General features: G+C 48.2%; 1 protein-coding gene across 1 annotated transcript; it reads right to left on the bottom strand.

Annotated features, from left to right (window-relative positions):
* Positions 1-2,654: 2,654 nt before the first annotated feature.
* On the bottom strand, positions 2,655-7,349 carry Phox2b (paired like homeobox 2B). Its single transcript, XM_085691807.2, has 3 exons — positions 6,779-7,349; positions 5,758-5,945; positions 2,655-4,858 (listed from the first exon to the last, which is right to left on the bottom strand). The coding sequence occupies exons 1-3, from the start codon at positions 7,017-7,019 to the stop codon at positions 4,343-4,345; spliced, it is 945 nt and encodes a 314-aa protein (XP_085547933.1). The 5' UTR covers positions 7,020-7,349; the 3' UTR covers positions 2,655-4,342.
* Between the last annotated feature and the right edge of the window lie 7,157 nt (positions 7,350-14,506).

Here is a 14,506-nt window from a genome sequence, read left to right as displayed (position 1 = left end):
CACCAGTTCACAACGCTTTTGTGAAGTCACGTGTGGTCTTGGGGTTGCCAGGAAGAAGGATGCCTTGACGAGCCAAAATGCAAATGCCGTAGGAGAGGAAGAGTGAAAGTGAGCTTGTTCACACCGTACTGGGCTCCAAGGAAATGACACAATGTGAGAGACACAGTGTCCTGCTTGTGGGGCTCCATCATATTACAGGGACAGTTTCGCATTTGATCAAAAACTTACCTTCCAACAAGTTGCTTCTTAGGTCATCAAGAGAAGCAGAGGTTAACAAAGAGAGAGAGAGAGAGAGAGAGAGAGAGAGAGAGAGAGAGAGAGAGAGAGAGAAGCAGAGGTAACCCAAATTAGAGTCACACAAGACCCGTTGGGAAGCTGTGATACTGGGGAGCGAGAGTCCCCTCAACAACCCCCAGAGTTTTCTCTCATCCTAGAGACTAGACAGTCAAAAGTAGCTCTGAGCTAGGAGAAGAAAATACCCATTTATTCCCCCCTGAAAGGATCTCCAGGGTCTTCACTAGGATTTCTAAAAGTCTCTTTAGCTGATTGACAGTTCCTCGTCTATTTATTTACTCGGAGTTTTGAGACAGGGTCTCATTTAACTCAAGCTGGCCTTCAACCGTATACTAAAAACTGACTCATCCTCCAGAACTGAGACTCATAGACATGACCTGGCCACCGCAGCTGACTTTCTCTCTCTCTCTCTCCCTCTCTTTCTCTCTCTGTTTCTCTGTCTGTGTCTCTCTCTCCCCCCTCTGTCTCTGTCTCTCTGTGTGTGTGTCTCTCTCTCCATCTCTTTCTCTCTCTGTCTCTGCCTGTCTGTTTCTCTCTCTCTCTCTCTCTCTCTCTCTCTCTCTCTCTCTCTCTCTCTCTCACTTGTCTCTGCTCGTTTTGCCTTCTCCAAGACACTTGTCCCACTTCTCTGTCCAAGCTCAAGGATTCTTACCAGATGGCCCTCACTCTCTAAGAGAGGACAATTTTCCTCTAGCCAAGATATGACCTGATTAAAATGCTCTTTAATCAATAACTTTCTCTTTTCTTTGCCTCAAAGTTACATTTACAACCAAACACTGAGCCTGAGGAGATCTAGTGATCATTGGTATTTGGATCAAAGAACAATTAAAGACATTGTCGATAAGCAATGTAGCCTTGGCCTTTACTAGGGGGCATTTAGAGATGACAACTTTCAAAGACTATTTGAAAGCCTTTTTCAATGATGATTAGAAGCTCAGCTTGACCTGAAGTTTTGCCTGTCTTGGAAAACTATATGCACATGTAATGTCTGAAATGTTCCCCTTCAAACAGAAGAATCACTATAGCATATATAAATATATTTGGAAATTTCAAGCATAGTTTATGATCATTTATTTTCACAAAAGTAGTTCAGAAAGTTCTAAATGAGCTTTGTCAAAAACAAGCCTTGTTTGGATACTGAGATGAGAAGCCTTTGCTACATCAAGTCATATCTATTGCTTACATTCAGACTAGAGGAGACAGGCTGTTTGTTGGCTATGCCTCACCTAAGGGAACTGAATTGTTAATTGTTAAGGCAAAACCAAAACCAAACTGAAGGGTCAGAAACTCATAAAAGACTCCTGCTTGAAAAAGTAGCTCAAACAGTTCAAGAGAGAAAGACATAGAGCGGTGTCTTGGGGCTGTCCTGATTACTTCTTTATTTGAAAAGGGGACCATCACAGCTATCAGAACACGTGTGCACTCACATACATATCAGAACACATGTGTGCACGCTCACACACACCCCTGTTTTGAATGCAGTTAGAATTCTTAACTTTCCCTTTGAGTTACTTACAGACAATAGTATAGTTCTTTAACTCATAGTCTTAATAAAACCGGTAGGAACCAGTCACTGGGCCCCACTCAGAGTTAACCAGGGTGGGATCTAAGAATGCATGCACACAAATCCCTAAGTAATGTCGATGCTTTGGGCCTGGGAGCTACACTTTAAGAACCACTTGAATAGTGAGTGATAGATTCTATTGTTGGATTCTGGGATCCAAACGTTGGCCTTACCTTTCACCAACGGGAGACTCCTGAGCTGGTTAAACTGTCCGTTACCTCTGTGTCCCCTCACCCTATCAAAAGGGATTGCACCTGCTGTGTGGCCCCAGGTGGGTAGGACAAGGCATAAAAGCACAATGGTTACACGCAGTGTTTCCTGAAGCCCGGTTGTTAGTGCTGTTTACCCCAGCACACCATTACCGCTAGCTGCTTCATGATCCAAAAGCCTGCACCTTGACCACAAAGAGGTCTGGGTATCTCCGGGTGGCGGCAATCCCTGAGGCCTGGGGATTCTGGATTACCCAGAGTGAATTTATAGATCCTACAGAGTCCTGCACACAGAACCCTAGCTTTCGCTGCAAGTTCACGTCAAAGACCAGTTCTCAAATCATACTTCAGATGCTTATGGGTCCACGGCAGCCAGGAGCACCTTGTATACACTTTTATCGGTGGTTAAGGCCCCTACTGAGGAACAGAGCAGAAGCACCCCCTGTTCCCTCAATTTGAATGCTTGGATCTATAAGTCAAGCGCCTGGATTAAAAGTGCAGCCCTCCCAATGCTTAGTACCAAGTCTTCTGCTCTTAACACTTTCAAATTAGGTTGACTTAAATAAGAGAAAAATCGAAGCGTTCAATTGCTTATACCTGTTTTTTGTTTTTATTATCAACAATCAAGTTAATGGTACACTCTTGGAAAACTATATGCACATGTAGAAATATTTCCCCTTTAAATAGAAGCATTCATTATAACACGTATAAATAAATTTGAGAATCTGAAACATAACTTATGACGCTTATGTCCACAAACATAGTCCAACGAGAAGAAAATGAAATCAGACAGACATGCACCTGATAACAAAAATATATACCATTGTCTGAATCTGGTCTCTCTAAACACAAAGGAATTGAACCCGTGAGAACCTTATTACGCCATAGAGACACACCATAGAGACTACAAGAAGAGAAAAACATTATACGGTCACGTAGAGGAGACGGGCTGAGAGTAACACCATACAATTGAGTCACAGAACACAGCTGTAGAAAGACACCGAAAAAGTTAAAGCCTCAACATTCAACTAATATCTATAGTTTGTGCCTTTTAAAATAAAATAAAAAAAAATCCCAACAGAGATGTCTAAACTGCGCATAGAAGGGATCATCAATATACAGTCCGTCCACCCTACAGGTTGAGTCCAGCTCGGATCACTCAATCAGAAATGCAAGCCGAGACACTTTCTGCAAACGTGTGTGTGCCTTTCCCTTGCTGGGTAGATTTTTCTGCAGCCAGCTACACGGGACTGCAACTGACTCCGATGCAAAGCAGTGCCAAAAGGTTCCGTCAAAGCTGGTGGAAGAAGAAAATGCCGGTGGGGGTGTCAGGAGAGAAAAAAGGAGCGCTGGGAAATATGAGACACGGTTTGCAGAGTTTGAGGATGAGAAGGCATCTCATGTACAGGACGTCTTTCAGGGCCAAGCGGCTGCGAAGATTCGGGTTTGGGGATAGCAACAGTATGGCGATCAGTTGCGCTAATGGCAAGATGGTTTCCGGCGAGGTGGGGGACAGGCAAGCGGGCTCCAGAAAGTCACTTTGGCTGCCAGGACAGTCTGAGTGAGCCATCTCTGCGGTGGCCGGATCCCAAGGACCTGAGGGGAACCAGGGCTGGAAAGACGTCAGTATTCCTTCCTAAAGAGGAGCCACGAGAGCCTGCACAGTTGTGAGCACGAGAATTTAAGAGTTCGCAAGACCAAATCCTCAGCGCCAGCCACAGTCCTCCCTTGCCCACTTTGTATTTTCAACTTGTCCCCTCCATTTGGATCTGTTTAACTTTTGTGATTTGTTTTATTTTACTTTTTATCGTTGCCGTCTTCCGAATTTTTCATTTGTTTCTAAGAAGTCACTGAGTTGGTGTGGTCCCCATCTTTCCCTAACACCTACTTGGGGCCACAGACACACATTCTCCGAGACAAACATACACCCGACAAATCAGACACAGCCCCCTGAGAGTGCCCCGAAGTCCAGGCCACGCTGCTCACACCCCCTGGGCAGCAGGCGGAGCCCTGTCCTGTGCGCAGCCCGAGGCAGGTGCGAAGCCGGGGAAGTTTTTTGTTTGTTTGTTTTGTTTTGTTGTGGGAGGGGGTTGAGGAAAGGGGTAGGAGTGGGTTTGAAATGGGAGCGACGTCATTTTCTCGTTATTTGAATCGCGATCATTTTAGGCCTTCGACGAAAAAGCCACAGGCAGCAGCGACACTAGCCTTGGGTCTACCCACTCGCCCACTCGCCAGCCCGGGCCCGGGCTCGCCAGCCGCCGCCGCAGATCGCAGATCAGAACATACTGCTCTTCACTAAGGCGGCCTTGGCACCGTTGGGTCTTTGGAGCGAAGACAAGACGCTGGCGAAGGGGCCCCCAAGCGAATCCGGGATGGAGGTGATGGGGCCTGGGCCAGGTGCCCAGCCTTGTCCGGGGCCCCCGGCCGCAGCCAGGCCTCCTGCCGCCGCAGCAGCAGCCGCCGCTGCCGCCGCAGCCGCTGCAGCAGCCGCCGCAGCCGCACCACCCTTGCCGGGTTCGCCTCCCGGGCCCCCCGGGCCCGCCGCCCCGGGAGCTCCGGCCGGACTGGGCCCTCCGCCGCCGCCGCCGTTTGCCCCGCAGCTGGGGGTCGGGTTGGGGTTCGGTCCCGGGCCCCCAGTGCTGTCGGGATCGGTGCTCTTAGCGTCTTTGCTCTCATCGTCCCGGGAGGAGTCAGACTTCTTGCCCGAGGAGCCGTTTTTGGCTGCAGCAGCAGCTGCGGCTGCTGCGCGCTCCTGCTTGCGAAACTTGGCCCGACGGTTCTGGAACCACACCTGCCCAAAGAGAGGGAAGGTGATAAAACAGGGGAAGAAAGGCAGAGTGGTGTTTGGGACGGACGACCCAGTTCGTTTCAGATGGGACACACACACACACACACACACACTTCGCGTTATGAATGGACCATTGACATCACCGCAAATGCCCAGTCCGACAAGTCTGCAAACCTCGATGCTAGTACCTCTTCTGAGAAACTTTTTTAGGGGTCAAACGAACGTGCCAAGGAAATGACACCTTAAGGGACAGGTATAAAGGTCGCACAAAAGCCCTAAAACAAAAGCCTCTCATTTGATGTACTCTTAAAAGCGCTCTGCCTACTCTTAGACCTCTCAAGTCTAACTGGCGAAAAGAGAGTGTCTTCTACTCATTCGTGCGCTGCCCACAGAGGAGCCTTCCATGGAGAGCGCGGCCTTGCACTGGGCTGGCTGACCAGCTCCAGAGTGCAACTCTGCTCCTAATAGTTAGGTAGGATCCCTTCAGGAATCTGTTTCAAGCCCTAATTGCTAGGAAATTATTACACCGTGCACCACCGGCGTTAGGTTTTCAAAGGCGTTTGAGTACGGAGGCACTTGGCAACCAAACGCTGATGACAGCTAGGCTGACAGAGATGCAGGCAAAGTCTGTGATCTTCCTCTCACTTCCTCTCTCCCATTCAAACTCCCAGCCCCCCTGCTCTGGTGGGAAACACTTTTCAGCTGTGAATCAATTGAGTGTGTGTCCTTGGCACACCTCATGCTCACACAACACTCCAAATCCCATTTCTCTGATCCGCACCGGATCCCGCACACAGCACTCCAAATCCCATTTCGATCCGCACCGGGTCCCTTTGGAATTCTGAACATCAGTATCCATCCCTCGCCCTTCTGCGGTCACCCTAGCCCTCGGTCTCCCGTACCTGGACTCTCGCCTCGGTGAGGTCAATCTTCAGCGCCAGCTCCTCCCGGGTGTAGATGTCCGGGTAGTGCGTCTCAGCGAAGACCCTCTCCAGCTCTTTCAGCTGCGCGCTTGTGAACGTGGTGCGGATGCGCCGCTGCTTGCGTTTCTCATTGAGGCCGCCGTGGTCGGTGAAGAGTTTGTACGGAACTAGAGGATGACAGGGGAGGCTAGAATGAGCAAAACAGTCCGAAGTTTTAGGGACTCCGGGCCAGGACGTGAGGACCCAAGGTCAGGTCGCCCGGGAGACGCTAAGGACTCCTGCGGCGTCTGGAAGTTTTAGGAGCGGCGACCTGCCAAGAAAACCCAGCAAATTAGTAAAATAGAGAAGCAGGGACATGAGTGAGACTTTGTGTGGGTTCTTGTGGCCCAAGTGCCTTTGGATGGGTTGAAATAGCAATTTGGAGACCACTTGAACCCCCGAACAGGGAAATAGTGCATCCAGCAAGATAACAGTCCAAAAACATCACTTGGAATATCAGAAAGCCAGGGACGAAGTTACCACTCACAACCACTGTTGCAACTTTTCAATTCTCAGAAGTTGACGCCGCCCGAAAGTTGGGGGATAGTGCTGTAAAAAACAATAAATTCAAGAAATGATCATAAAAATGACCGGCCAAAGAGGTGTGAGCCGCTGTCGGTTCTTAAAAAAAGAGAGAGACACCGCCAGTAATGAGCTTTACTCTTTGTTATTTAATTATTTTCTAAGCTTTACGTCTCATCGCAAAGTAAATAAATTATGCCTATCATTTTGGCAGCTTAAGATAATTTTGTTGGCGGTTCGGGTGTGACTAGGATAGTGTAACCCTGTAAGTGAATTACCCCTCCCTGCAATCGCTTCTAACGTGATAAATTCTTTCATTTGTGTAAGCAAATTTCGTTTGGTAAATACTAAACACATTTCCATTTTCAAATGCAATCAAGGCTTCCTATATACGAGCGGAAAGGCGGCTTCTTCCGCTAAGAGAGCTAGCGGTCCTTACCTGCGGCGTACGGACTGCTCTGGTGGTCCCTGAGGGTGCCGAGGCTGCAGGATCCCGGCGTGAGGGACGGGCAGCCGGACGTGGCCCCAAAAGTGGTCCTTATCGGGTTATACTGGAAGCCACTGGCCTGGCTGCAGGAACTGAAGTCTGCATAGGCTGAAGCCAGGCTCGAGGTGTCCATCCCGGCCATACAGGACTCGTAGGCAGAGGAATTGAGGTAAGAATATTCCATTTTATACATTGAAAAGGTTCTGGATGGCTCAGCCAAGTGGAAAAATGAAATAAAAGATGGGTATGGAGACGGTGGCTGAGTGGGGAGATGTGCACAGCTCAACGCCTGCCTCCAAACTGGCCTCCTTACTACCAGCAGAGCCTAGTTTTATGAAAAAGCCTCCTGTGAGATGCCTTGTCTGAGGTCTCTAGAGCATATAGTCCTCATAATAAACTTGGCTCTTTCCACTTGGACAATAGCAAAGCGGTTGGTCTTATTGCTGGCGCTTTTTACATGACAATAACTCATCCGTCTATTGGGCTGGCACTGGGGAACTGAGCTGTCCAACCTCCCTATCATTGATTCCTGCATCTCTAATTAGAATTTAATACCACACCATTACGCACCGAGCCCTGATCCTCCCTTCTAACCAGCTCCTGCCCTTTAATTCAATCACGCTACTTGGAAATAATGAAAGTTGGGTGACGATTTTCCCTGATCCAATTTCCAAGAGCTTTTAAGCCTTTTTAACTGATCATATACCTTAGGCATAAATTGAGATAGTGTGTATCCCCCCTTCCTCGTCCTTTTTTTTTTTCTTGGTTAGGAAGAAGAAACCTTGATGTCATAGAAAACCTGTTTTGTAAGAGTGTTACACGCTCAATTTAACAACAAGCCTACCCCCCGAAGTGCATGAAATGTTATAAAGGACTGGGACATTGGCGAGACTCAGGCGCCCTGTAACGTAGCGTAAGTGCGCCAAGGGGGTTTTTATGTGAACGATAAGGATAAGCGGATTTCTTTACAATACACCTGGTCGAAGGGGATGAAAAAAAAAATAGCATCTTATCAATTGTGTTTCTCCTAGAAGCTTAATGTGCTTTTCCAGAGACGTGGGCAGAGAGCCCCTTTACAAAAGTAAAATAAACAACCGAGTAAGGCTCTCAAAGGTAAAACATCTGGATTCCCTACCGAACGTTTCTCTGCGCTCAGCCCTGTCGGTCTGCGTTAGTGTAGATTTGGAGCGGTGAGTGTGAAACTTCCCCGCGGTGGTTGTTCGTTTTAATTACTCCGTAGCTACCATACCCAGCATGAATGCACCCAAACGGGGTCTCCGTTTCCAGCCGTCTACTCTCCCACTCTCTCTCGCCTCGCGCTTTTGCAAGCGCTCACAATCCCCTTCAGACCTGGGATTTTCCAAAGAGGTTCGCTGTCTTGTTTGCTCTTTAGGTTTTCGGACTTCACTGAGCGACACCCTTGCTCTTTAAACAAACAAGGCAACGGCTTGAGGCAGCGCACTTTCCTAGTTCGATTCCTCGGGCTCTTGGGTTCTGGCGAGAGGCGCAGACAAAGAAGCCAGCCGTGATTTGTGGACCTTGGTGGCCCCATGATTTAAGCGGAGGGTAATTTTCATTTGGTTCGTTAGACTCTAGCAGAATAAAGGGAAATATTTCATTAAATCCTTCCTCTCGGTGGACAAGAGGGGGGAATGCTTAGTTGAATCGCCGTGTGGTGTAAACAAACCCTGGATATTTTATATGAATTAAATGTGTAGATAATTAGTTTTATTGCATTCATTACCCCCTTTATGTGCTCTGTAACAAGTCAGTAATTAAAGTAACAAACTCATAAAGTCTTTATAGGGGCATTTAGGCGTTCAGTGTTTGCCAAACTAAGTGGTTTAATTCGATGCTAGTGCCGGGGAGTGGATGGGCGCCCGCTCTCCACTGCTACCCTGCTTTATTACGCACTAAACCACTGCAGACTCCGTAATGGATTAAACCTGGACAGCGGCCCCCAGCCTTTTCAGCTTCCGCCCAGGTGTTTGCGCATCCTCTGGACGTAAGAGCGCCGAACTGGCAAGTTCAGGCAAGGGAACCCACCGAGGAAGCTGGTGATAGTTTTATGGGGAGGGCTGATAGTTTTATTGCAGTTGTACGTTGTACAATGCGTATTTGATAAAGAAGGGCCCTTCGTGACCAATGTGCACTTTTTTTGTGCAGCGGGGAAAATGAAAATAAATGCGTCCAAGGTTTGACTGCGGCGGGAAACAAATTACAACACTCTAAATGGTTTTTCTTTATGGTCACCAGACAAGAGGAGAAAGGGGGATGCAAACATCTGTCTTCAGTCCCTGAACCTAAAGGCCAGCAAAGACGGATGCGAATCCAAGGGTCATTACAGCGCGGATTTGTCTTTATTTATCGCTCCCTCATGAATATGAATCTGCATCTGGACCAGGAGGTGCTTGTACCCCACGAACTCCACATGGAATTTCCCTCACTGGTATTCTCCCACTGCCTTCCACTTCAGGGAGGTGGGGGATAAGTTACCAAGCACAAGGCTACGATTGTCCAACTTTTTCTGCTCCCTGGTACTTAGGGGCAAGGGGATTTGGAAATGATCGCATTCTGGTTTTTCTGAAAGGGTTGTTATAGCTCAGGCCAGCGTTCTGAGGATGCCAAGGCGTGGGATTTAGGCCAGGTTAGGCTAGATTAACACTGACCAGGCAGCTCCTTCTGGCAGAGGTGGGTTTTAAGCTATTTTTTCTGCAAGAGAGACATTTAGGGGGTCTAGGAGGAGGTGCGCTGAGTCTCTAAGGCTGAAGTTTGCCAAAGCCCAGGTTCGCAGCCTGCCTGAGGTGCTTCTTGGGGTGTTCCACTAGAAGCCACCCGGACTCCTGGCAGCTGCTCTTCAAGCCCAGAGCCCTACACCAGACCTGCATGCCACGCATTTTCACGCTGCGTTCCAACAGCCTTCACATGACTTCAGTTTCAACTGACTCTAGGTTGAAAGTTGAAACACACGGAGCTGGTTTTTGAAAAGGAGTTTGTGCAGAGGTCCTGGCTATGCCATTCAGGGCGCTGCGGTCTAGTGGGAGAAAGGGGGACGGGCAGACCAGGAATTCCGGACAGGGAAATGCCCTCGGAAGAGAGACAAGCCCAGCCAAAGCCACCACAGGGCGCCAGCCGCCCTGCAGTCTGGCTCCTAGCCGTCTCCACTTGGTCGCGCCAGGCGGCTTCAGGGTGCCAGCCCTGCTCTGTAGACCATCCTCGGCCTCTTTCTAGACGCCCCCTGGTGTCCATCCTCTTGTGGCCCATGCGCTGTGCGCCTCCTTGAAGACCTCTCTAAACCAGAACCGCATGGTTGGATGAGCAAACGCTCTTGACTTCATTTTCCCCTTTGTAGGATTTGTAGGTTTATTTGGTTCAGTGTCATCGCCCCTCCCACCCGCCCCTTCCCCACCGCTGGCCCCTCTTTTGTGGCTCGGGGTCCTGATTCTGCTCAGCGATGAAAGGCTTGTGAGGCTGGGCCAGGCCAGAGCTCCAGCCCCAGCTCCCTGCTTTGTCCCAGTTGAGCTTTCTACACGCGAGCTTCTCCCCTAAAAGTTGTACCAAATGGTTAATTTAATTATTCCAACTATAGACCAACTGCTTCAGCAGCCGCCACCACGCGTCTGGGAGGAAAAAAAGAAGCCATCTATAAGAAATAATCTAATAAAAGTGAAGTGTAGAAAAACCCCTCCTGATTTTCAACCGGCACAAATAGAATTAAAGGTTCAGCATCCTTTTCCCAAACAGACCTTTTGTCCAGATCACAACTTCAGCCAACCAGCAATGTGGACCGTGCCTGCCATTTATTTTAATAGAGGCGGGTGGGAAGCGAGATGGATTGATAGATAAATGGCCACATGGATAGATGGATGGTTTGATCCATCTTCCTCTGTCGCTCTTTTCTTAGTATGTGTACACGGTTGACTTTTTATCCCCCTGCCAATTTCTAAATCAATAATGGAAAGGCAATCCTTGTGGCAAAAGAAAAAAAAAACACTATTTATTTAAAGAACAAGAGAAGGAGACTACCCACACGTATACTATGGGGGGGGGGGTGTTTACATGCTACCAATTGGAAAAGGTTGAGCAGTTTTTTTTCTATTTTTTTTAAAGTTCCTTCCCTTTTCTTCGCCATTCATAAGAGCGTTTCTTTTTCTTCGTCTGAAAGTCAGAAAGAATGTTAGAAGACAAGGAGACAAAACCAGCAAACAAAATGCCATTGTATTGTAGTAGCAATTCATGGGAAAATGCTTGCCAGCCTCCTATGCCTCACTCCTAGGAGGCTGTTTTACCCCAGGCAAGGCGGAATAACACAGTGACAAATAAAATATTAAATGCCGATGAGAGTTTCAGAGGAACTTGCTGTTTGCTTTATTTAATGCTATGTCTGAATTGCCCCCCCCCCCCCCCCCCCCCGCGCGCACAGTCAAGCCCCTGCCTGGTGGATATGCAACTGAAAGCCAGTGTTCTCTCAACCAGCGAATGAGAGGGTGCAATTTGTCCTTGGCTTTCTCTGCAAACAGAACGCTGCAGGCTGCAATTTTCCCTCCGTACCTGCACTGAGAAAATCATCCTCACAGAATCCGTCAGGGCATCAACTCCAAGAACGTAGAACAAAGCAGGCACAAGAGCCTCAAACCTGATGGCCAACTGTATTATGGCCAGCACTTGAGAATCTTTACTCCAGACAACATTTGCATAGCTACCCAAATCCACGTTTTCCAATAGAAACCTTTTTAGGTTTTTGTAAGTAACCTCCTCAAACCATGACTGTAACAATTACTGAGCGCTTGACTACGTAGGTGAGCTGAGTAACAGAGCTTGGCACTTGGAAAGAACCCGGGGACGGTTAGCCACGGTCTTAGGGTGGTGTTGGTGACACTGGCAAGGTTTCTCGGAGCCCCACAGGGACTGTGGGGTGAACGCTGGGTTTTGCATCTGGATGAGGCATAGAGGCATATCTTTCCCATTGCATATTTCTAACATGTGGACAGGATGGTAGCCCGCCACCCAGCAGCTCTAGGTTACCGCTAGGGAAAAGTGAACAACCAAACATAAACGTTTCTTTTCTTTTCTTTCTTTCTTTTTCTTTCTTTCTTTTTTTTTTTTTTGCTAGAAGATATATAAATATAGATGATAAGTTAATTCTGTTTCAGCTTACATTATGCACAAAATTTACTTGTGATTAATAAACTGGTTTATTTTTGGATGCAAACGCTGAGTGGTAGAGGAGCTGTCCCTGTAAAAACCACGTCTTTGGCTCGCTGGGTGGGCTTGGGCAGGAGTTTCCCGGATGACTCCTAGATGGTGCTTGTGTATCTGGATTTGTTTTGAAGGTGCCACGTAGGTAAGTGCTTCATGTTGGTGATGGGCTGCTAATCCCCCCCCCCCCTGTAGATGTTCTTTAAGGACCTCCTCAGGGGATTTGCCTGCTTCCAGTCATCTTCCCCCTACTCCTCCCTCCCGCGTGTAAAGCCATAATTAGTAGAAGGGACAGTCCGGTACCTTTAACTGGAATTTGGCGGATGGTAGCAACATCTGCTGGTCTGTTGGTTGAACAGGCACAGGGCATTTGATCAGAGTCACAGATGTAAACGTGACATCTGCTTGTAACAAAGAAAGGAGAAACAAAATTAAATTAGGCAGGGAGCCCTCTCTGCCTGAGCAGCAACAACAACGGGGGGGGGACTATTTGATGAAACAACGGGGCGGGGGAGACTATTTGACGGAACAACGGGGCGGGGGGGGGCTATTTGACAGAGAGAAAAAAAGAAAAGAAAACTTGAGCTGCTCAACCTTGCAAATGGCAAGGGGAGAGGCTTGTGATTATCTGAACCCATGGCTGCCAGAGAAGGAGCAGCATCCCTCAGAGTAGCAATGTTCTGAGCCCTTGAAGCTCACATGTTCCAAAGACAATGGTCAGACACGTTTATTCTCAATCAAACAGTACCCCCAACCTATGTGGGTAAGCTATGAGCTGAGGAGTTATCCCCAGAATAAAGATCTGGTTATGGTCAAATGCCTCTGAGGACACTGATACCCCAGGCCATCTCTGGATACGTTTGGGAAGAACTGGATTCTCACTCAACAGCTGTGTTAGGACTTCTTCTGTCAACTACAATGAATGAGTGTATGGGTTCTGGCTTATTTGTGAATCTAGACATTTGTGTTTGGCATTAAAACTACCTACACATGTGGCACCTAAGGTCGGGCTCACCTTGAAGGGCATTCAGAGATGATGGTCTAACATTTTCCAACCTGGCAGGCTCTACCTTCCCCACTCTGTACACATGTGCACGAGCACAATGTGTCTTAGTGTATCTGTGTGTGTGCATATCTCTCTCTCTATGTGAGTGTGCATGTCTCTGTGTATCTCTGCGTGCACATGCATGTGTGTAGCTCTCTCTCTTTGTATATATGATTGTCTGTCTACATCTTATTTCCCAAATTTCTCCAGGTACAGTATATTGTGATTATACAAAGAAAGTTCCAAACAATAGCAAAACCTACTGCACAAGAATTTCCTACTTCTTGGTCTCTAGAGCAAACCATTTCTGCAACCGTTCCGTTCCCATTGTCCCACTGCTCAGAGGAGGACGCCTTACTCTAGTCTCAGACTCATCTCGTCACCATGCTTTGGAGGCCAACACCTTCCACTGGCTGAGGGACCCATCTAAGCCTTTCACAGGTCTTCAGGCTCTAGTGCTTCTGGAAGTCAGTAGGATGGCCCTGATCACCCCCACACTAACAGTCAGGCTAGCCCACTCACCCCACACTAACAGTCAGTCTAGCCCACTCACCCCCACACTAATAGTCAGGCTAGCCTACTCACCCCACACTAACAGTCAGTCTAGCCCACTCACCCCCACACTAACAGTCAGGCTAGCCCACTCACCCCCACACTAACAAACAGTCAGGCTAGCCCACTCACCCCACACTAACAGGCTAGCCCACTCACACCCACACTAACAGGCTAGCCCACTCACACTCACACCAACAGTCAGGCTAGCCCACTCACCCCACACTAATTAAGAAAATGCCCCACAGGCTTGTCTGTAGGGGACAAGCCTGTGGGGCATTTTCTTAATTAGTGATTGATGAAAGAGGGCTTAGCACACTGTGGGTGGCATCACCCCGGGCTAAGGGTCCTGGGTCCTGTGAGGAAGCAGACTGAACAAGTCAGTAAGCAGCACTCCTCCGCTCCTCCGCGGCCTTTGCCTCAGCTCCTGCCCTGAGGTTCCTGCCTTATTGCCATTACTGCTCTTGATGATAAATTGTTCAATGGAACTGTGAGTGAACTAAACTCTTTCTTCCCAAAGTTGTATTTGGTCATGGTGTCTCATCACAGTAACAATCATCTTAACGAGGACAATCAAAGGCACCAAAGACCGAGAAAGCCTGGAGGATTCAGGAACCTGTATGTAGTTCAGCTTTGGTTTTGAATACAGCAGAAAAGACCAGAGGGTCGGGGTACATGAAAAGGTGCAATGAGACACGTGATAAACTCAGAGGTGTGGCCCAAGGACAGGTGTGATGGTGCGGGAGAATTATCTGTATTCTGTCAATCATGTATTTTAATAAAACGCTGATTGGCCAGGCAGGAAGTATAGGCGGGTCAACCAGACAGGAAGTAGAGGCGGAGTAATGAGAATAGGATAAGGCTAGGGAGGAGAAAGGTTCCTC

This window comes from Myodes glareolus, chromosome 8 (assembly GCF_982192425.1).
Source record: "Myodes glareolus chromosome 8, mMyoGla1.1, whole genome shotgun sequence".
Classification (NCBI taxonomy): domain Eukaryota; kingdom Metazoa; phylum Chordata; class Mammalia; order Rodentia; family Cricetidae; genus Myodes; species Myodes glareolus.
Note: the sequence above shows the minus strand (reverse complement) of the source record. Positions and strands in the feature narration are given on the sequence as shown.